The sequence below is a fragment of the Pygocentrus nattereri genome, chromosome 4 (assembly GCF_015220715.1).
Source record: "Pygocentrus nattereri isolate fPygNat1 chromosome 4, fPygNat1.pri, whole genome shotgun sequence".
In the NCBI taxonomy this organism is placed as follows: Eukaryota; Metazoa; Chordata; class Actinopteri; order Characiformes; family Serrasalmidae; genus Pygocentrus; species Pygocentrus nattereri.
The window spans coordinates 10,202,962-10,227,384 of NC_051214.1; the positions used below are offsets into that span (position 1 = coordinate 10,202,962).

At 39.1% G+C, this 24,423-nt stretch overlaps 1 protein-coding gene across 5 annotated transcripts in view; it reads right to left on the reverse strand.

Annotated features, from left to right (window-relative positions):
• The window catches only part of ankrd6b (ankyrin repeat domain 6b), an 84,443-nt gene that overhangs the window by 15,405 nt on the left and 44,615 nt on the right, over positions 1-24,423 (reverse strand). For all 5 annotated transcript variants that reach the window (XM_017697722.2, XM_017697720.2, XM_017697721.2 and 2 more), the window contains 7 exons: positions 23,942-24,251; positions 15,416-15,514; positions 10,123-10,221; positions 7,445-7,543; positions 4,149-4,247; positions 3,144-3,242; positions 1,327-1,425 (listed from right to left, as the gene is read on the reverse strand). In XM_017697722.2, coding sequence (XP_017553211.1) covers positions 1,327-1,425; positions 3,144-3,242; positions 4,149-4,247; positions 7,445-7,543; positions 10,123-10,221; positions 15,416-15,514; positions 23,942-24,067 — 720 coding nt within the window. In that variant the 5' untranslated portion in view covers positions 24,068-24,251. The remainder of the gene's footprint in view (positions 1-1,326; positions 1,426-3,143; positions 3,243-4,148; positions 4,248-7,444; positions 7,544-10,122; positions 10,222-15,415; positions 15,515-23,941; positions 24,252-24,423) is intronic.

The following is a 24,423-nucleotide window of genomic DNA, read 5'->3' on the forward strand; positions in this document are numbered from 1 at the left end:
AGATGTAAACATGTAAAATAAATAATGTTAAAAATACAAGTGTGGGAATCAGAAGTTGAGTAAGCCTCATTGAAAAAAGTTAAGTATTATTTCATGAGTTAGTAGCCTGCTTATACTGTAGGAATAAATGTAACAATATTTTGCTAGTTACTATTAGTGATCTTATGCTTCCTGTCACAGTTGCCTAAAATGATAACATTCTATTTTCAATAGAAAGACTTAAATAAATAATAATAATAAATAAACTAAAATAAATGTGATTTGATACACAATTTTACATTTCTCCATATTTGTGCCATAAATGAGCACTGTCAAAATCAAAAACAGCATCACATTAAAATCCGTATCCATGAAAAATCCATCCCTCCCCTCCTCGCTACCTAATTTTGAGACACAAATGAAACAATTAGTCTCAGTGGCACTTTCACTAGATTTGAAATGAGCTATTAACAATAACTGGAGCTGATGGAAAAATCTGTTCATATATAGTTCATATATATTTTTGAAAAAGGTGTTTCACTTACGTGCACTTAATAACCGGATTTCGTTAAACAGAGCTTTCTTAGATCCTGAAATTCGATTAAGAAATCTGATAAACAGAGCTGGATTTTAGCTCAGTAATTAGCTTTCTCAGCACATGTAAACTCTTACTCTGATTTCTTTCAGATTTCTCAGTCTGCGCATGTGTGAAAACAGACATCAGTACCGGATATAAGTGAGCAGCCGCAAGACGAGGCAAAACACTTGGAGTGGCGCTAAAACCAACTACATGCTTGACGAAATGAAGGATTTAAATATTCTTCATCTACTAGATGATGCATGTTCATATCTTCAGGTAAACTGGCACAATGTTAAAAAAAAAAGATGTGGCATGAAGTTTGAGTTTTACAATTTGTTTACGTCACATTATCTTCTGTGAGTTTATTGGCTGGTTGAAAAGCAATAAAGTGATTACTGCCTGACTTATGTAGAACTGGAGTTTCACATTATGTAATCACTCAAGTGTATGTAAACGTGTTTATCAGTTTACTCACAAAATCTGACTTTCTGCAGTTATCGGAATATAAAGCGCATGCAGCAGTGATATATCTACTCAGAAATCTGTACAAAGCCCCTGCAAAGAAATGTTTAAGTCAAGTGCGTGCATGGGAGGACACACAGGACACTTCTGAATTCAATGTGATGACACAAGACACATAGCTGTCTATCCTTACTCCATGTCAACATCAGCAGCATCCTTGGGGTAATCCTGGCTGAGTATTAGTCAAAAATTGGACACGCAAGGGCAGTGAATAAGACTGGAGTGTGTGCATGTGAGGAGCTCACGTTGTTCCGGATGTTGATGTCGGTTCCAGCCTCGAGCAGCAGACGCGCTGTCTTCTTGTGATTCAGAACGGCCGCCACATGCAGGGCCGTGTCCCCGGCCTACAGCAGAGGCAAAACAGACCACTTTAGACTTAGAACGTCCTCTACTCACATTATGCACTGACCATCAAACATTTGGAGTTTTGTCCAATTTTTCTGCACAATTCAGTCATGGCCAGTTTCAACCAACTAGCTAACCTGTTTTTGCTAACTTGTCACATTTCGCTGTTGTTGGAACAAAACCTTGTATCTCCAAAATGGTAACTTTTTAGGAGAAGGAAAACCATACTTTATTTTTAATGTAAGTCAATGTAACCGGACGTTTTTCCGGACGATCTTTTGGTCCATTCATCATTAAATTTACACACAATGTAAAGGGCAACAGGCATTTTCAAATTATGCCAAAAACTGATGAACAACAAAAATGGACATACATGGTTTTTCTGAGACAGCAGCAATTTACATTTGTTTCAGATCATCCAACTACTTTAAATACAAGATAAAAACAAAAACAAATGCTCATTCTATTTATTGAAGATACAGATTTATTTCAACCCCCACCCACAAACCTAATAACTGGTTGTCCGACCCTTGGCAGTAGCAACTGCACTCAAATGTTTGCAATAACCCGTGATGTGGAGGAAATGTGGTCCACGCTTCTTTGTAGAATTGTTTAAATTCAGTTACACTGGAGGTTTTTTAAGCATGACCTGCCGGTTTAAAGTCTTGCTTGAGCATCTCAGAAGGATTTTCCTTCAGGATTTTCTGATAGAGAGCAGAATTTTTGCTTCCATCAATTATGCAGAAGCAAAGCTTACCCAGACCATCACACTACCACCACCATGTTTCACTGTTGATATGATGCTCTTATAGTGGAACGCAGCTTTTTCACAGCACTGTAGGCCTCCCCTCATCACACAATGTACACATATATATGGTCACTTTACCAAAAAAACAAAACAAAACAAAAACAAAAACAAAAAAAAAATGCATATTTTTGTAAATATTCATTATTTAAATTTCACACAACATAAAGAAGATGGCAAGTTCAAAATGTCAAAAAAGAGTGAACATGTTTTGCCCCACAGCAAACATACATATATATATATATATATATATATATATATATATATATATATATATATGTATATATATATACATATATATGTGTATGTACATTTATAACCGAATATATATAGATTTATTTACAGTGGAAGCCAAACTGATATCAAGTACCAAGAGAATCAGCATTAGGTCAATTTTTCAAAATACATATACATATGCTGATAGTTTTGAACAGTAAATCAAATAGCCGTATCTGTGCTATAGACATTGCGACTCCTAGTCCCTACCACCTCCACTGTAAGGAAGTCTGAGTTGTCAAGTTTCTGTACAATGAACTATTTCATATAAAACCAATCAGAATGACGGTTCACATCTCGAAGACTGTATTTTTTGAAATATTGAGAAATCAGTGTAATTCCCCCTTAAGGACTACAGTCTTAGTCATAACTTACATAAAGGTTTCACAGTAGTTACTAAATACTATTACTACTATCATTAACTCAGTAATAAGTTTAAGGGGTTCGATTAAGAAGCAAATGATAAACACAAAACTGTTTTGTTTCTTTTAAAACAACATGCTCAAAAATGAACGTATAAGCATGCAAGTAGTTCACTGCAAGGCTGTTCAATTCTCTGATTTAAGAATGTAGATCTTTATGCTAGATTTAACAGCAGATTAAAACATGTTCTGTGTGCTGAGAGTATAAACCCACCTGATTCCTCTCGCTCACCGAACAGAACGCGCCCAGCAGAATGCGGATCACGCACACATGGTTGTAGCGAGCAGAGACGTGCAGGCACGTGTCACCTACCTGAGACCAGCACACACACACACACAAATACAGACAGCGAGTCACCCGAGTCACCCAGCAGAGGCAGTTATCAACACAGTAAGTCCCATTTAACATTTAAGCTCTATGTCTAAGCACGAGCACTACAGCACACAGAATCAGAAGAGTCAATTACTGAACACTGCGTCTCTCTCTCTCTCTCTCTCTCTCTCTCTCTCTCTCTCTCTCTGCTCTAACTCTGCTAAGTGAGGCGTGAAGACAGTGTTTGAAATGTGGAGTTTGTTGTTATGTTGTTTCATAATTAAGCGCCTGCTTTCACGCTCACTACATGCGCCCAGAGAGGGGGAACGTTTGCTGTGGGCGAGAGAGAGAGAGAGAGAGAGAGAGAGAGAGAGAGAGAAATCGAGAGAGAGAGAGAGAGAGAGGGGGGGGGCAGAAAGAGAATAAATGAAATGAGAGAAAAAACAAGAAGAGGGAAGAAAAAGAGGGACAAAGAGACTAAAATAAAAAGAGACAGATAGGCAGAGAGAGAGGACAAGAAAGACTGAAAAGTGAAATAAGAAAAGACAGAGAAGAAGACAGAGAGGTGTAAACAAAGTAAGAAAAAAGGCAGAAAGACAGAGAAACAGAAAGAGAGAGAATAAATGAATAAGCAAAGGATGAAACAAAGGACAGAAAAGCAGGGAGGACAGAGAAAGGAAATACAAGAAAAAGAAAACCAGACAGAGGGAGGATGGGTGGTTAGGGAAAAGAAGAGCAATAGGATAGGTAGATGTGACAGGATGAGAGAGAAAAAAGGGGAGAGAGAGAGAGAGAGAGAGAGAGAGAGAGAGAGAGAGAGGGAAACGAAGAGCAATAGGATAGGTAGATGTGAGCGGGTGAGAGAGAACAAGGGGGGGGGAGAGAGAGAGACAGACAGACACTCACATTGTTTCTGCTGTCTGGACGAGCTCCTCCCAGCAGCAGGACTTTACAGCTCTGAGTGTGACCATTCTGACAGGCCAAATGCAGAGCTGTGTTACCAGCCTGAGAGAGAGGCGGAGGGGGAGGGAAATAGGGGGGTTAAATTAAACAACACTGCAGAGTGTTCTTTAAAATCTCTAACTTAGAACCTCATGATTCTTAGCGATATTCTTACAGTCTCGTCTTTATCTGCTCTGCTTCATTAGCATCACCAGTCAGTAGTAATGGGGAATAAAAGGTGCTGTAATGCATTTTTTAAGTATCTTGTGAGGAAGCAGGCGGGTATGAGCCGTGCCTTGAGCAGTCTGACTGCCTCCAAAGCCTCTGTACTGTCGCTACATTAACATTTAACCACCCGAGCTGGCAAAATGAATACACATCAGCCTTAATGCTGAGAAAGACAGAGAAATAAAGGGAGAGAATAAAGCTCCATGTCCCAAAGTCTCCGACCATCAGCCATCAGCCCCCTCAGGCTGAAGAGATGTGCATTCGCTGACCTTATGCTCCCTCACAGTGCACCACGTCTACTGAACCCAGCCTTTTCACAAAGTTTTTTTTTTTAAAGTGCATTCTACACTACATACTGACTGGCCACTTTGATAAGTACAGCTCCTTGTTTTAATGCTCATTGTCCATTTAATCAGCTTCACTTACTATATAGGTGCACTGTGTAGTTCTACTATTACAGACTGTAGTCCATCTGTTTCTCTGCATACTTTGTTAGGCCCCTTTTACCCTGTTCTTCAGTGGTCAGGACCCACATTGAGCCTCACAGAGCAGGTATTACTTGGGGGGTGGATCATTCTTAGCCCTGCAGCAACACTGATGTGGTGGTGTGTTGCGCTGGTACGAGTGGATCAGACCTAGCAGTAACCCAGAGGAAACCATTTGTCAACAGCATCCAGAAACGCCGCCGACTTCTCTGGGCTTCTCTTGTCTAAAACTGACTGATGCACAGTGGAAACGTACTGTGGTCTGAAGAGCAAACTTTTCAGATTGTTTATGGAAACAATGGACATTGTGTTCTCCCGGCCAAATAAGAAAAGGAATCGGAATGCTGCCGGCATAAACTTCAGAGGCCAGCATCTGTCATGATGTAAAAGTGTATTAGTGTCTGGCTTGAAGAACACATTTTGAAGCAGCATCTAATGTTTCCATAGTGATCATAATGCTCTGAAGCTCCAGTAACAGTGTACTATGCATGCTGCTGTGCATGATAATCCAAGCTGATGCGCTCATTAACATTGAACAAGATGGAAAAATGAATCCATGTACAACCATGTCTATGTGGTTACATAACATTGAACATGGAAATACTATTTAACGTAGTGTGTCTGCAGGCAGAAAGAGGGCACAGCCATCTGGGATGTATACAGGAATGTCTGAAACTACAGACAGCAACTTCACACATACACCAAGATATAGAGCAAACATGACGCTGATTTATTTTCTGTTCAGCAGTTGATACCCACCTTATTCCTGCACCCCATGATACTTATGTGACTTATGGATATAACTTTCAGAAAGGCATTAACAGATAATATGCTTTTATACAACAGTCGGCCATGCAAGCTGATTGGCTGAGAGGCGTTCTAACCATGCTGATATTCTGCCATAACATCACAGGTTTTTCACAAATACTATCACTCTGCTGAGACACTGTTACTAAGCAACGAGTTTGATAGCTGTAGAATTTGAACATTTTTACTTCTTACTTTGCCACAAACAGAAAACGGATACTTTTAAGATCACATTTGACCAACAACCGATTTGGTCAGACTCTGAAGATGAGACTACAATAAATTCCCAAACTGTCATCACCACTGAGCAGCTTTTCAGTCGGCAGCTGTGACAGAAGAACAGCTAAACAACCTGGAATCAGCCAGAAATGAACTGAATACCGTTCGCCATACGTGTAGTCTGATCTTCAGAGTCTGAAGAATCAGAACTACATAAAACTAACGCAATAAACCATAAAACTAATGCAATAAACAAAGCTGCTCAGTGGTATTTCGTGATAACACACTCCTTCTTGTGTTCTATGGCTCAAATAACATCCAAACATGAAAGAAATGTGAGAATAAAAAACAGATAATCAGCAGAAACCTGACATTCTACAGTAAGATAACAGAAGAAACCTGAGAGAAGCGTTTTATTCAGAGGATTCCATTCATAGCCTACAAAAATGACTTCTGCTAATAAAGTGTTTTTAACTTTTAAATTTAGTTTACACTGAGACATAAAACCATAGAACAATACCATTACAAAGCAATGTCTACCATAAAATGTGTGTTTTAATAATTCATATTTAATTTAGTTTAATATTGTATAATATCATATATAATAATATATTATAATTTAATAATAGTTTTGTGTTTCAATAAAGTCCCACGTTATTCTATTTTCGTTGTTCTGTTAATGACAGACATTTTAAGCTCACAGCAGGCATTCAAAAAACTTTCCTTACTTTGTATGTCTCCATTTTTAAGTAAGTCCTTCTTTAAAGGCTTGAACTTGAAGTCTGTCTTTTATTAGTGTAGCATTATCCTCCAGAGCCTACTCTAGTGAGGACAGAATATAGGCAGTTATGAAGAAAATATAAAGTGTAACCTAGTTAAAGTGAGTCTGTTAGCAGCAACAAACGATGTTGAACTGGCAGTTTGTCATCTGGCTTCATTTTATGGGCACAGACTTCAACTCTAACAACTGAGCTTTTTCAAGCCGTCATTATGAAGCCACATTCACATATTTTTTGCTGAAGCTTTGCACAGTTTACGCTCGTAACACTGCTGTTCTTGCCGTGCTTTCATCTTCACTCAGCAGCAGGGAATGTACATTGACCCAGAATGTTTCAGAATCATTTAATGGGACAAATGATAATATAAAAAACATTACATACCAATACAAGAGCTTGGGCAAGACTTCTAATGCTTAGACGTATAGTTTGTCTACCTTTCTAGCATGATTAAAAACTACATTTAAGAGATCTGTCGTTATTAATGTTGGTCAGTGAGGCATTAAATGGTTGCTGATTTGATATAACACCCTGCACCTATTTTTAAGTACGAATCCTTTCTACCCTGTTTGACAACTACATGGTGAGGGTAAGCATGTTATGTTTAAACAATACATCAAATTTGCCAAAAACATCCATCGACTTCTGGCCACACTTTACCCCAAAAACTGAGACAAGAGTGAAAGCGGGGGAAGTCTTGAAATCAGGTAATTGGCCCCCCAATGTTGTATGAAAATAAGTTTACCTTATTTTTAGCAAGAATGTTGGCACCAGCCTTAACCAGCAGTTTGACAGACTGACTGAACCCATGCCATGCCACCTCATGCAGTGCTGTGTTTCCATCCTGATAGAGATAGAGAAGAAATAATCAAACTCTGTATTCAGACTGTAAACATTTATTATTGTAAAATGTTATTTATTATAGTTATTTCTATTACATTCTTATATAGTATTAACAATAATATCACTGTTATACAGTATCTCACAAAAGTGAGTACACCCCTCACATTTCTGCAAATATTTTATTGTACCTTTTCATGGGACAACACTACAGAAATTAAACTTGGATATAACTTTAAGTAGTCAGTGTACAGCTTGTTTATCAGTAGATTTACTGTCCTCTGAAAATAACACACAGCCATTAATGTCTAAATAGCTGGCAACACAAGTGAGCACACCTGACAGTGAACATGTTTAAATTGGGCCCAGTTGTGTCACTGTCCCTCCCTGGTGTCATGTGACTCGTAAGAGTTACAAGGTTCCAGGTGTGAATGGGGAGCAGGGCTGTTAAATTTGGTGTTTTGGGTACAATTCACTCATACGGGCCACTGGATATTCAGCATGGCAACTCATGGCAAAGAGCTCTCTGAGGATGTGAGAAATAGAACTGGGCTCTCCACAAAGATGGCCTAGGCTATGAGAAGATTGCTAACACCCTGAAACTGAGCTAGAGCACGGTGGCCAACATCATATAGCAGTTTTCCATGAAAGGTTCCACTCGGAACAGCCCTCGCAGGGCCAACCAAAGAAGTTTCCAACCAAAAGAGTCCATGTGTTCAGCATCATATGCTAGCAGCTTTGCTGCAGAGGCTGAAGAAGTGGGACGTCAGGCTGTCAGTGCTCAGACCATACGCCCCACTATGCATCAACTCGTTCTGCATGGCCGTCGTCCCAGATGATAGCCTCTTCTAAAACTGATGCACAAGAAAGTCTGCAAACAGTTTGCTGAAGACAAGCAGTCCAAGAAGATGAATTATTAGAACCATATCCTGTGATCTGACGAGACCAAGATAAACTTGTTTGTCTCAGATGGTGTCCAGCATGTGTGGCGGCACCCTGGTGAGGAGTACCAAGACAACTGTCTCTTGCCTACTGTCAAGCATGGTGGTGGTAGCTTCATGGTCAGGCACGGGAGAGCCGCGGTTCATTGACACATGGATTCCAACATGTGCTGTGACATTTTGAAGCAGAGCATGATCCCCTCAATTCAGAAACTGCACCGCAGGGCAGTTTTCCAACACAACAACGACCCCAAACACACCTCCAAGATGACAACTGCCTTGCTGAAGGTAAAGGTGATGGACTGGTCAAGGATGTCGCCAGACCTAAACCCCATTGAGCACCTGTGGTGCATCCTTAAGCGGAAGGAGGAGGAGCTCAAGGTGTCTAACATCCACCAGCTCCGTGATGCCATCATTGAGGATTGGAAGAGGATTCCAGTAGCAACCTGTGCAGCTCTGGTGAATTCCATGCCCAAGAGGATTAAGGCGGTGCTAGATAATAATGGTAGTCACACAAAATATTGACACTTTGAGTACAATTTGGACATGTTCACTGTGAGGTGTACTCACTTGTGTTTCCAGCTATTTAGACATTAATGGCTGTGTGTTGAGTTATTTTCAGAGGACAGTAAATCTGTACTGTTATATAAGCTGTACAGTGACTATTTAAGTTATATCCAAGTTTCATTTCTCTAGTGTTGTCCCATGAAAAGATACAATAAAATATTTGAAATATTTTAAATAGAAATGTGAGGGGTGTACTCACTTTTGTGGGATACTGTATATTAGATACATAGTATGTAATGGTCATATGGTCAATGCATAAAATATGCTAATGTTATAGAAAAAGCAAAAAGTGTTCTTATGATTAGTTTATATAACAATGTCTTATTCCAAGTGATTTTTGGTCAATTTCTCTTACACTATTCACAATGTAGAGATTGAAGTTATAGCTACTATATATATATATATATATATATATATATATATATATATATATATATACACACACACACACACACACACACACACACACACACACTGTTCAAAAGTCAGAGATCACCCTTTCATTAATTAAATTTCCAGACAAAAAGGTCATTAAGTTATACATTTTTTCAGCATAATAACTCTCTAGTCCACATATAACATTTGTGGTTTATGTGCCAAAAACAGTCAGAATTCATTTTTACTACCCATCCTTTTCCCTTAGAATTGAACAGGCTGTTGTTACTGTGCCTTTAAGGATGACAAATGTAAGTGACCTCTGTTTCAATTCGTTGTGCCTTACTGAAAAAGCAGTCCAGGCAGAAACATTCCAAGTTCATTGTGAACATTGTTAAACTGCTGAAGTGGCACAAAAACATGGAGCTCAGAACGGGCAGTTTGCCTATATGGTTATGTATATGTATAAACTGGGGAGTTAATAGTATATTTCGTAACTTAAACATTGTTCACATCCAACATTAAACTCAATGCTTTTTCCGGTGATGCAGTTGCATTAAATTCATTTGTGCTCATCAGCATTGATGATGCCTTCAATCAAAACAAACTTCATCATTATAAATACTAAAAGATTTTATATACTTAGTGTTGGAGGCCTTTATGTAACATACCGTACAGCTGTTTTCATGCCAAAGCTCACCTTGTCTTGCCTGTCCAGTGCACACCCTTCCTGAACGAGAGCTGAGATGACATCACTGTTTCCCACAACAGCCGCTCGATGTAAAGCCGTCTGGTCACCCTGACAACAGCAACAGAGTACAAAGATGGTCAGTAATGTCAGTTAAACCCCCAATGCAATTAAAATTCAAGCCATGATTTTCAGCTTAAACAGTGGTGGTTCAACTGTGTGTCACTGAGAGAGTCAAATGGTGAATGAATGCAGGAACGTTAACTTTTAACTGCCAAAGCAAAAGTTGTGGTGAAAAGAAAAAGCAAAGGACTCCCAGCAAGGCCCACACGGGGGAAACATTAAGTGAGGGGTGCATGTTTCTTACTTTTTACTTTTTTTTTTAATGTTGTTTCCATTCCATACAGCGATTCCTTTTCCTCCCAGCACAAAAACATTTTAAGCTGCCTTATTGAGGCAAGCCTGACCTCAAAGTTGGCACTGAGCATGCATACTAGGTTAAGAATCTACAAAGTTTCACAATTAGTAGAACACTACTCATTTTTAAGACAGCACAAATGACTTTTCCTGATGTTCTGAATGCAGCCCAGAGCCATCAGGACCTCAGCAGGCATCCGGACATTTAGTGGTGTCTTGTAGGGGCTGAGATCAGCAGGCACTCAGCTCACGCTGCAAAGAGAGGCAGGCAGAGCTGGGGGGAAAGACAGGGGTGATCATTCCACGCCAGATAAAGCTGTTTCCCAGTAGCAGCATTTGACAGGCAAAGAGAGACAGAGATAAAGAAGCTGGGGAACAAGGGGATATGCATCATATTAAAGTGATATTTGGCGAAAAAATCTCATTTCAAGGACATCTTCGTCTATTTTTTGCCCCTTGATCTAATCCTTTAATAGTTCAGAGTCCTTTAACTCTCAGGATTCTGGGCCTACTTTCTTGCGAATTGAATGTTGATGTATGATCCAACCTCACTGACTGATCTGATTATTTTGATTACCAGTTACTTTAAATTTAGTCCTGTAAAACAATTCAAATAATGAATCATGATTAATCACATTATTTTGTGCAGTTAATCACCCTTAATTACTGAAATGTAACCATAAGTAACAATTTTATCCATTTAAAAAGCAGGGCAGGACAAAGTAAGCTTATCAGAAAATATTTACTCCTTTCAAAAAATCAATTAAATTTATTTCTCTGTGTGAATGCAGCTGTTCACTGCGTTCACTGTTACACCTCCAGAGGGGAACTGGAGCTTTCCACTTCACTACTGCTTTTATTAGTTTGCTGCTTGTTGATTTATCATAGGTCTCACACAAGCACAGTTCTGGCGATCTATCCAATGTGCTGAAGGTCTAAAAGCTATATGCACTATGTCTCTAGCAACATATAATATAGCGTTCAAGTGGCTGGACTTCAGCCTGGAACTATAGATGGTTTGGAGGGTCAAACTAGACATATTTATTTTATATCATTAATGGAACTAAATAATTAAAAACACATTATTAACAGCCAGTAAAGCCGTACACTTCCACAATGATTTCCTTTTCAATCCAGTCATGAATGAAAAACTTGGGGAGAGTGTATTTTGTTGATTTTTTTTTTTAACATGAATCATAATACCCATGCATCCTCCATCTATAGACAAAATTCAGACTTACTACTGTTTCCAGTTGTATGGCATACATTTATTCATTGATATTCTGGTGCAAGATAAGCTACTTTATTTGCTATCTATTTTAGTCAAACAGCTTCCATGCAAAACTAAAAAACTTTGTGACACCAAACATGTCTTTTCTGTTAGCCTACCTTTGGGGTAAAACAGTGTAAATTCGATTTTTTGCCAGAATATTACTTTAAGACCAGGCCAGACTGAACCCATATTTTCCAACAGTAACACTTTGTTCTAAGTGTGTTTAATAAGGTCTTGTTCTTTGTTCAGAAAAGCCCAAATTAGACACTTGCATTAAGCATTATCCATTATGACTTGTATTTGTATAATTTGCATAATTACTAATTAATAAAGGGTCTGCTATGTAAAAATCACTAATAGTTGCATTAATTATTATTTCATTGTTTTATCTATAGTAACAATTCTGCATTAATCATGTGCAATAAACACTTTAAACACTGATCACTGAATGCAAATTATTGAGCATTAAGTAATCATAGGAATTTATATTTTATGTATAATGTATATTTGGCAATCTTTGATTACTATAGGTTCTAGATAGTATCAAGTGACGTCTGGAGTTTATTACTGCATATAAATAAAAATACAAATACAAATAAATTTGAAAATCTGGATGTTTTTCTACTTTTTTGCAGGCAAAATATTGTGAAAAAGTATTTATGATTTATATTGACTATAACTCATCTTGAAGATTTAGAAATACTAAATAATCTAGATTAGCTCTGAAGTAATAAACCCAAATGAAACAATAGATTTATCATCTATAACCTCTAGCAATGAAGTGCTGTCTACTATACATTAATACACTATGAATTTAGATGATAATTCATGCTCAGTAAGGTGTATAACAAGGTCAACAAAGTATTTATTGTGCATTATTATAACTAATTATGCAACTACTATTGAGTTTCACAGGACAGAAGGCAATTAATTCTCAGTGAATAAACCATTCTTTTATATTCTTGCTTTAAAGCCCCAATAGGTGTTCCATAAAAAGTGTTACCATATATTCCACCAGCTCACTGTCTGGTTTACTGGCTTTTGCAGAATGCCTAGTCTGCGTGCAGCTAGTTTTTAAGAGTGATCAACTTTCTCTAACCTCCTTCATCCTCTCCTCTGCTCCTCCTCTCTCTCTCCCAGCTCTCCTCCACGGACTCCTGCACATTCTCATTCCCCGCGGAGGTGTGAGTGTCTGTCCACTCAGCAGCCCGGAGCTCCAGAGAGAGGGGGAGCTCATGGACCAGACAGAAACAATCTGCCTGAGCCAGGGGTTAGACTCCTGGGCAGGCTGGTCAGGCTGGTCAGGTGCTTGGCCCCCTGGATCTGGTTCTAGCCCTGGCTCTGGTACTACCGGAGGGTTAGGAGGAGATTCCTCCAGGCGCCAGTCATAATAGTCCCACTCCAAGCCACTGGAGGATGCCATTGCAGTGCTAGTAATTGTTAGGTTCTCACAAAACCACCAGTGCTAAATTAACCCCTACAAAACAACAAACAGTGTTATTACCTGCAGGACGTAATTTAGCACTGGTCATTTCAATGTGTTATTACAGCCTTGAGCTCACAGTGGATCCCATCTACACACAAACCATAGCCAGACGCATTCACTAACGGCCATGCAAAGCATGCAATGCGAAAACAGGACTTATCCCTTGAGTGCTACAAAAGTTCAAGTGATGCTCAAAACTATATTCCATAAATGCAGTGTTAGTTTCTAAATCCACTGAAGTGCGACCAAAAGAAAAGATGACTAAAGCAGCTTTGAAAAAGAAACAGGCACAAAGTAGAAGCAACATGGAAACCAAAACACAACTCTTAGTCTGCTGAAACTGAGTTGCATAATATACAAAGTTCTATCTGCTAAAAAGAAAGTCTGACAGCTAAAAAAGCCCCCATCAATTTGATCTTACTAACAAAGGCATAGTAAATGAATCTTTGATACAGCTGTACACAAAAGTTTAAACACCCTTTAAACATTAAGTTAACACATCCTCTACTGAGAACATTTTAGCTCACAAATGTAACATGTTGGTCAACAATAATTATATAACATGCCACAGCTGTAGCACAGACCAGGGTTTCTCAACCTTTGGGCAACGTAGCACCAGTGGGCCGTAAAGCACCTTGTAGTGGTCTGCAGGCCTGTACTCAGGGGAAAGCAGTTGTTCACAGTGGGCCATTAGAGACGTGTAAAAGAAAACATTGCAGTCGCAGGCTAACAAACTGCCATCAGCTTAAGACAACGCAGCCGCAGGAGCACAGTGCAGACAGCTAGTCAGAGATGGAGAAGTTCCTCAGGGCCCTACCTTGCTCTGTGCGGACCTATCAAACTATGTGAACACTCCACCCATATCTGGCTCTGCATCAAACAGCTGAACCGGTCTGGCAAAACCCGCGGGTCTCGGTCCGTTTCCAACCGAACCTTGTTCAGTTCATTGCTGGTGTGAACACATTTTATGATCAAACGAGGGAATTCGTCAACAGAGCTGCCTTTCCTTTTCTTCCAGCAGCACATCAGCGCTGTATACTGTCAGCATAACCTGCCTGTTTTAACGTCTCTTTACAGACTCTCATTGCACTTATATCATTCCTGCAGCTCAAGCTACAGCTGACAAAAACGTCAGAAGAGTCTGAAAATAATATCCGCGTTTGATTTTTGGCCGAGCATCAGTGATCCGAGTTATTAAGCTCAAACTGATAAACCAATGACAAAGAAGCAGGTATCAAGTAAGGTTTGTCATTATTGTTAACTGTGACAAGGCTAATCCAAAAGCCCAATGTGTGGTGTGAGGTTTACTTCAGAGGAGGCACTAAAACCTTCAAAACTAAAGAGATCTCTCGAGACCAAGCTCTTGTTGGGGGAAAAAAAAACAATTTAAAAAAAGTTGATTTTAGTTTTCTATGGCCAGCTACGCTTGATAGCTGTAAACAGGTAGGCCTTGGAGTGGAAAAGGTGAGAACCTCTGGCATAGACCACATTTGTTTTATTGTTTGTCCCAATACGTTAAATTCAGAAAATAAACAGTACTTGGGCATTAAAGTGTGTTCTCTGTAGTGGATGTGTTAATTTTTTCACTTAGGAAATTAACAAAACATGTCATTTGACCATTTAAAAAAAAATACATTGATCAACATTAAAAGTGAAGTGACAAAGTTAATATTAGGAATCCATCCTATTTTAAAAGTGGAGATCAACTCAAGACTTGACAAAAAAACAAGTGTAAATAGATCATATTAGTATGTTATTTACATTCGTAATCGCTTCTTCTGCATGGAATTCTTGAAATACTAAATAAAATAAGAATATCTTTTGGATGATAGATTGTAAAACTTAAATCCACTGTGTACAATCATTACTGTATATTAAAAAATGAAAACATTAATATGGCAAGTGAATCCACACATTTGAATGGTAGTGTCAGTCTAAAGAATAATGAACGGTACTGACAATTGCTAACAAATGTTCCATTTTCCAAACCATTTCATTCAATTTTGAATACATCCATGCTGATGTAGTCCTGAACTTGGTTCCTGGTTCACTTTACTGACACGAATCAATACAGATTCTACACTGTAGATGCACAGAAACAGAACAGTTATGCTGGAATTTGCACTCACGTCATCCTGAATGTCCAGGTCGCAGCCAGCCTTCAGCAGAATCCTTGCCACCTCGGTGTGGCCCTTATAGGCAGCCAAATGCAGCGGAGTCCGGCCATACTGCAAATACACAGACAATACATCACACTCCGTTACAATCTGAGGAGAACAGCAATAAACACTCTCTCCCACAGTCTAGGACAAAAGCAGAGAAGTCAATCTGTTTGACGGTCACCAGTGTCCGAACACCAAATGCCACCAAGATGGCCAAGCCAAAAGCAATCTGCCACAAAATGCATGCTCCATTTGTGTAATGAGTCATAAGTCAACAAACAAACATTTAATCCCTGGAATTAAACCCAACAGAACCTCTGCTCCTGCTCAGAAGTAGATAAACCTAACAGGTGGTCTCCCTCAGTCCCTCTCTTTCAGCTGATTTCAAATACTGATGGGAAAAAGTAGGAGGCCCATCGTCCCCTCGTATGTAGTCACTTAAAGGATGAGAAGTGACAGATCTCCAGTACCAGATGTGATCTCCCAAAGGATTAGTCTCAGCACTAAAGCAGCTTCAGTCAAAACACAAACTGTGGCAGAGATATGATCAGTACACTGAGATTATGAGGTCTGCTGCTGTTGTATGCTGGCACTGTTGAACGCACTGATAAGTGCTCCGTGTCTCTGTGCACAGCGTTGCAAAAAATCAAAGTGGAGGATAATATAGACTGACATACACCATCATTCACAAATCATATCAGTAACTTTTAACTGTGTTCTTTGTTGTCGAGGACGTTGGATTTCGTAGTACACAGTCTAGCCTATATGCACTGTAAATAACTGCCAGGATTTCAGTGTTTAGTCACAGTAAAATACTGTATTGAACATTTTCTGTAATAACAGAGGAAATTACTGTGAGGTTGATGTAGAACTGATGTTGCGCCTCAAATGTCAGCAAAGTGAGGGTGCAAAAGAAGTGCAAACATTTTAATAAAACATCTATGCATTTAAACTCTTCCAACTCCTTGAGACCGCCGGTGGTTCCAAAACGCACTTTGTCATATTCTTCATAACTTCCATTCAGCTACATTCAGAAGGTGGTGTGATATGAGAGCTGTAACTGTCTTCTCTCCAGTCAAATAGATGGGTAATGTCATTTTTAACCCTTATAGTAAAAGAATAGAAAAGAATAGAATTAACAACCATTTGTGACTGTGTTTTGCACACTGTGAAATTAGACCTCTGCATTTAACCCATCCATGCAGTGAAACACCCACATACATGCACAGTAGTGAAAACACAAACTAGGGGGCAGTGAAACTAGGCAACACTTGCCTGGAGCAGTGGGCAGCCCTGTCCACGGCACCCGGGGAGCAATTAGGGGTTAGGTGTCTTGCTCAAGGGGACTTCAGTCAGCGACTGTCAGCAGAGGGGATCGAACCGGCAACCTTGCGGTCACAGGGCCAGTTCCCTAACCTCCAGCCCACGACTGCCCCCAGAAAAGAAACTGAACTCACTTTTTTTTTTCTACTGAAAGTCGACCCATTTTTCCATAAATCTGGACTATGAACTATAAACCAGTGATCTGCTCTGTAAAAATGATTTTTTAAATAAAAATTATAAACAGCTAAGATTTTTGGCTTTCAGCAGTAAATTGTAAAAATATGGCAATATATGTGTAAGAATATGGCAATATATGTAAATTAAATTAAATTTCATTTTATGCAGTTACTGAGTAATTTGCCTTACAATTTGGTCATGTAAATTCAGAAGGACAAATCAAAATATACCCTGGAGAATAAGAGGCTAAAGAGAAAGTGTTTTTATTCTGGTGGTTCAGGTTCTGGTGTAGATTTCACCAAACGCTGCAAATACCAAAGTTAACTTGGTCTTTTTACTTGTCCTTTATACATGCTGTGCATAAACAGTGCATAACATGGTGAAAAATGTTTTTAGACTTTGTTATTCATTGTTATTATTTGTTTTTTATTTTATTAATTTTTTTACAAATCTGGTATGATTTTAAGTATATTTCATATGTAAATTAGCAGTAATCTATTTAAATGATTGGCTGCTGAGCTGCATTACTTTTACAGTTGTTATGTAAAAACACAGAAGATTTTATTTAAAGCTCATTACTGTAAGTGTACAGCAAAATACAGCTATGCACATGTTTGTGCTTTGTCTCATCGAGCACTCGAGCACATCAACTTTGTAACTAATTAACAAGGACATGCTTGGCTGGGTCAGCTGTTCAGACGAACCACAAAAATGAAGAGAGCAAAGGGTCACCAGGACTGGGTTTGGGAACCCCTGCTATAAACAACTTATGGTGTTGAAAGCTGCATGGTCGTTTCACCATCCATATCACTAACCACTTCTAAGCTCTGTTAATGAAAGCTACAAGAGGCTTTAAGTTTATGTAACAAATCCGGTGAATGAGTCCACACTCTCACTGCCTGTCAGCCATGCTTTCCCACAATAACTGCTGTCAACTGTTTTAACAGCTTACAGTGTTTTTAAACTCTGTGTTGACAAGAGGAAAAAATACTCCACCTTTTGTTATTACTGTCTTTTACTGCTGATCTGAGATAAGATTAGCTGATTCATTTACTATGGTTAAAGGAAAACTTCTCCAAGCAAAGCTAACCAGTGAATAATTCAATTCAATTCAAGATTTACTTATTTAGAGCTTTTTACAACATGCGTTATCACAACACAGCTCCATACAAAATTCAAGTCCAAGCCCCAAACGAGGAAGTCAAAAGCGACAGATGCAAGGAAAATCTCCGTAACAGCAAGAGGAAGAAACTTTGAGAGGAACCAAGACTCAGGTCCAATCCCATTTTACCCCTTGCCCCTACCAACTGGCCCTTAGTCTTCCGTTCTGCGTGTTCACGTCTGGGGTTAGGGTGTTACGATTTTTGTTGAGATAGAGGGGTAGGGTGAAGTCTTAGGGCTACATGGCCCTCCAAGTGAAGGTTTTTCAGAGACCCACTCCAAATTACGAGGAAAAAAAAACGGCAAAATGGCTGCTCGAGTGACCAAAGAAACCCACAAATGTGAAAATTTTCTGCATTAAAAAATTACGATAACCACTGTATTATCTTAATGTCGTTTCAATGTATTGTGGTTCTTTTCTTCATAACAAGCACAAAAAATCGCTAATAGTATGCTAATCTCTCGTAGCTAGCTAGCTAACTTTCCCGCTCCACCTTAAATAGTCCAGCAGGATTGATAACTGAAGCGCAAGAATGTATCTGCTGCACCATTTAAGGTGGAACGGGAAAATATGAACTGGTGAAGAAGCTGGTGACTGAAGCTTTGCATCACCAAAGGGTAGGGCAGGGTCACCTACAGAGCAGCACTATGAATGAAGCGATGTTTTTTTTTTGAGGGTTATCCCATTTGTAGAGCAAGATTTCAATCACTACCCCTTGTAACTCTTAGGGTGACACTCGAAAAAGAAGGGGTAGGGGTAAAAAAAAGAAATAGGATTGGGCCTCAGAATGTGAATCCATGCTTGTCTGGTCAACACTGGACAGCAAAACAATAACGCAGCAAGAGCAATATGAATAAAGAGTATGACAATCAATATACAATAGTGAAAACAGAAGACGAACCTGGACACTGGGCAGAAGTGTGTGGAATAACCAATGATAACCGATAGGTTATCACAGCAACATATGAAAAATAGATCTGTGAAAATCAGTCACTGTTACTGGCCAACAAATGAGATCTATAAAATCCTGTGTCTACTGTTAGAACCATATCATACTAAAAAAAGAGAGTCAAATCTATCCTACCATGACGACACATTAATATTAATTTCAGAGGAACTGTAGTATGAGGCAGGCGAACAATGTCTATTAATAAAAGCTGGTGGAGAGCAGTTTAATGAGTAGTTCAGTGAACATTCATATGTACTCCCCTCCAAAGCTGTCCCCTCACCCCAAATGCGTAAAATGCACAAAACATACTTAACAGAAAATTACAGCCTCAGCAACTAAATGTAATATTACATTTTAAGTATTTAGTTTCCGTCGTTTTCCTTTATTACAGCTTTCACTCTGTTCAGGAGACTTTAAACTTCTCAAAGCAACCTACTTCTTTCAAGTTTTAGTCTTAGAAGTTGGCTGCACCTTCTGCTTCTCATGATCTAAGTAATCCCAAACACATTCAGTGACAATGGGGGCTGGACTCTAGGGTGGACAGTCCATTGGGTTAAGAACACCAGCAACTTCTCTGAGTTATATGCAAATGTCTACTTCTAGCACTGAGTCGTCTTCTCACAGTGGAAGGATAGATAGAAACAACTGTGATCTGCTTCCAGATCTGAAGCAGAAGCAGAGCTTGAATTTCTCCTCTCTCTCAAAGATGAAAGCTTTAAGTGAAGCTTATCTGATGGTGACAGTTTTGGTGGTTTACCAGGTCTTATCTCGTTGTTAGGAGTACCCACTTTTTCTACATCCTCTTATCAGTTTTTAAACTCTAGTTCTGAAAACTTTACTTATTTTTGTTCCACATTCTCCCTTTTTATGCAAGTGGATTATCTTATACATAATACTGTCAGAAATGTCTCCTGAAACATGTATAACCTGTATTTAATGTTTCTGTGATTGGAAATTAAATAAAAACGGTAGTTTGAGACTTTTGTCCCTTGTTTTAGGTTGTAGAGTTAGAAACCGCATAAGCAAGTCTATCTAAGATGACTTAACACATTAACAATTACTTTTCACACCGCTAATTACTTTCAATTACTTATTAGCTACATTAGCCTTGTGGGTCTAGTGCAAATCTAAAGCAAACTTCAGGCACCAAACAAGTCTTGGCTGATCATGTACGCTGGCCAAGAACATTTATCATTTTTTTTAGCAAACTAGTTTAACATGGTGCTGTTCACAGAATTCTAGCTGTTCCCTGCATATTTATTTGGTGCCATTTTCCTCCAAACTTTGGATTCAGATAGAAGAGCTGACTCTTTTAGTGTAAAAGCTGGGCCGGGCTGCAAGCCATGTTGTGTGAAGTTTCAGGGTGTGGCGGCAAGCCGTGGGAGCAGTTCTGCTTCCGCGCGGCCTGCTGGGTCGGGTTTCGCTTGGTCCTGCTTTGGAGGGCTGCCACATGCATTTCAGGTGAAGGCCCCTCGTGTGTTGCAAAGTGCACGGTCGCCATAGCTACACCGTAGTGACCTGGCTTGATCCTTAACAACTGAACACTATCTCTGTCCCTTTTACATGTGCTCTGCAACCAGGTTCATATACACACAGAGATCCACTCTACCCTCCACCGAGCTACGTCTTTCTCTTCTCCTTCTACGTATGTTCCCTCTTATCCATTCTGGAACGGAATCCCTCTGTTCTCAGATTAAGTTCTTATGGTGAGCTTCTGCCAAAATAAACACATGAAAAATATAACAGGCTTAGCCTCCCTCTGCCTAGAGCCTAGGGCAAAGAGATACAGACGCGGTGAGACAGCGTTGTGGAGTTAAATAAGTTGTTAAGAACTCACAAATAACTTCCTTACAGAGAGAAATGAGTGTGTTAAATAATACACCAGCTCAAATGTACAGAAAGTGTATATAAATGTGTCATGTACCTGCTATGTAAACATATCTCTGTTGTCGGAACAAAACCTTGATTCTCCAAAATGATAAGTTAACAGGAGAAGCAGAAAACTGACTTTCATCATTTCATCATGAAATTTACAGAGAGTCTAAAGGTATTCAGGAAATACGAGGCATAGGGTGTTCTGCCTCTCGCCCACTGACCGCTGAGACAGGCTAGATATATGAATAAATATGATGTTATCCTACAATACCTCCTTTATTGTATTTTCAATGCATACAAATAGACTTAATTTTATGCGTGCCAAAAAACTAAAATGTCAAATCGTGTTTTGTCGTATAAAATTATAAACAGAGTAGTTGTGACTTTATGTTTGAAACATGTAAAAATAACATACTGCCAAATTTAAAACAAAGTATTCAACTTGAATTTGCAAAACGTTTTTCAGCAAGTTCTGATCTCAAATGTCACACAGCACAACCAACCACACAGGACTTTTATTCTAACATGCTTTTAAGACTGGGCAGATAACTGCATCACAAAGAAGACTCAAAGTAGCCTTCGTGGTGAAATGGTCCCAAACTCAGTAGCGATTTCACAATATTGACAATTGAACATACTGAGTTCTGAGTCAGCGTTAGGCTGGATTACTAAGTCAGCTGGTGTGACCAAAGTAAACAATGAAAATGTGATATTATTTTAATATAATAAAAACATGTATGTATAACCTTGAATTCAAGAGCAAAGGTTTATACAAGTGTCCAAGTACAAAGACTAGTTCATACATGTCTTCATTACTCATGACTAATACTACTAAAATATTATTTTCTGAGTTGTAAAACTGATTAACCTGTTTAAAAAACAAATGTATAATTCTTTAAAAGCTTTGAAATACATGTTAAATATGTTCCTGCAGAAACAAAATGCACACATGCTTTTAACTTATTTATACATTTCTTAAATCTCTAATTTGACTTATTACTATATTGTTATTATATTATATATATTAGATGAGAAAAAGGAAGCTGGACAGGAAACAATGCTTTTTCTAAGAATGTGTCCTAACATCCCCAGCTGTTTAAATCAAACTTGCAACAGCATCATTGCAACTGGCGCAGCTCTGAGCACATGCATAATGTATTTATTCTGCACTGAGCTGCCTCGGAGAGAGCTGGCAAAGGAAGAGCGGCTATTCTTTGAAGAATTGCTCTTCCTTATCATTCATCCCCTTCATAAAGATTAAAGCTGTTTACGGCCGAAGCTCTGACCTGGATTCTGTCTCGTGTCTGCCTTTCATCAGAGCAACTTTTCTCCAGACCCATTTTCACTTTCGTTCACTTACTCGTGCCTCTCTGATGGCAAACACAGGAAAAACACTCATGCATTCCAGAACCTCTTTAAGCACAATTGCCTTATGTGTAGACTCAAATCTGGTTCAAGCTCAACCTGACTAGAGGAGGCCTTAAAGAATATAAACAATGATCAAATCTGAGTACCTTCAGGTCTGACCTTTGGCTCCATTTCACAGCTTGTCCAGTCACATCACTGAATAAGAGTTGTTTACCTCCTCAAAGGGCCACAGTCAAAAGCAAAGTGAATTAAATTATGCTTATATGCCTACACAGCCTGTACTCTCAGCGCACAAACAATATAAAGTTCTGTAAACTGTAAAATCACTGTGCAAAAAATTACCTCCACAATGTAGAAGGCATAAATGGACTGAACTTTTAATGGCTCTTAATTAAAATTATATGGACTTTGGGGCATTTCTACTCGTCCAGTTGTCATGCATTTTTACACACTTTTTAGATAGAACAGAACAGAACCTTGCATCTCGTAAAATGGTAACTTTACAGGAGAAGGAAAAAACATTCTTAACTTATTATGGAGGTTAACGTAGATTTTTTCCCAAGTAATTTTGGAATTTATTTTGGAACTTATTTTTGAATTAATTTTGAAGGATAACTGGGATTTTCAATTTATGCAACAAAGAAAGAAAAACCCTTCAAAGTGGAGATACAAGGTTTTTGCCCAAAACAGAGGCAATACAGAATGTGACATCGATATAAAGTGTAGTATGCTATGGGGAACCGTGACTATTAGAGCTAGAGGCCTTTAATTTGGGCTATATATGCTCAATTATTATAGCACCGCAAAGGGATTCCTAGTAGTAAGACAGCTCTAAGCTAACACTGGTGCAAGTCACCAGTAAAAGACACTCCGTATGTTTTATTTGAAGCTTGTAACAGACACTAACATATGAATTACCTTTATAGTTACAGTTTTATAGTGAGTTTTTCAGCAAAGACTCTTGGAAAGAGCTGCTGCTGTTTTCCATTATTAAAAGCTGTCTGAAACCTGGTTACTACAGCTCTTGTTCGCAGTCAGCGATGTATCTAGAACTTCCCGCAGGCCTAGAGTAATGTTCCCATACATTGTATGATTCAATTGTCACTTCTTAATTATGTCTGTAGTTAATCTGTATGCAAGGCTCTCATCTCAGTCCAACTCATGCAGGTTTAACCAATGGGAGAATTATATTGGCTGTATCTACCTGCATAAGACCGAAGAAAACATCCAATGCTGATGGTTGACAAATGCTGTTGGGGGTTTTCAGATTTTAACCCCTTTGTTTCCAACCAAAGCTTAAGGATGAAATAAGAATATTTATTCCAAATAACAAAAAGTTAGACACCCTTTTTTTTGTTACTTGAAATTATTAGGCTTTCCCTTAAAGGCTAGAACGCCATACATAGAATATACTAATTATATTCAGGTGGACAGCAAAGCAACAGCAAAGTGTATTTAAAAACTGTTAAAAATCCCCCACTTCTTTATAATAATGTATAAATAAGCTGAAAAACTCCTACAAAAAAATGATATTCCTCTGTTTCAGGCTTTACAGTTTCCCACCATTCTTTCCAAGCAAAGTCCCTTTCAATCGCACCAGCTTAAGGGCAGCGTGCCAGCGCGGGTCAGCTGGACTCACCTTGGTGACGGCTACTTTGGCGCCCTTGTTGATCAGCTGCACCACATGGTCGGCCTGGCCCTTGTGCGAGGCTACCAGGAGCCGCTCGGAGAGTGTGCGCACCCACGCCGCATCCTGCTGGCTCATGAAGCAGGGAGGGAGGACTGAGGGGGCCTGGGATCCAGTACAGGGGAGGGGAGAGGGCAGAGGGGGTGTCCGGGACTCCTCTAACTCATTTTCTCAGAGCAGGGAGTGAGGAAGAGGAGAGAGGAGCAAGGTTCCACACACATACGCCGCTGGAGTGATCGAACCAGCATGTCCTCCTGCAGGCCTGCGGATCCACAGGAAACACATGGAGCAGAAATGTGAGCGAGTGTAAAAAGAGGTGTAAAAACAGGAAGAGTGTGTGGAGGGGAGGAGGGAAAATACGAGTAGCCGTTGGGTCAATATGTGGAGAAGATGTGGACAGTGTGTGAATTCTAACAGTGATTTTCTCATAAATG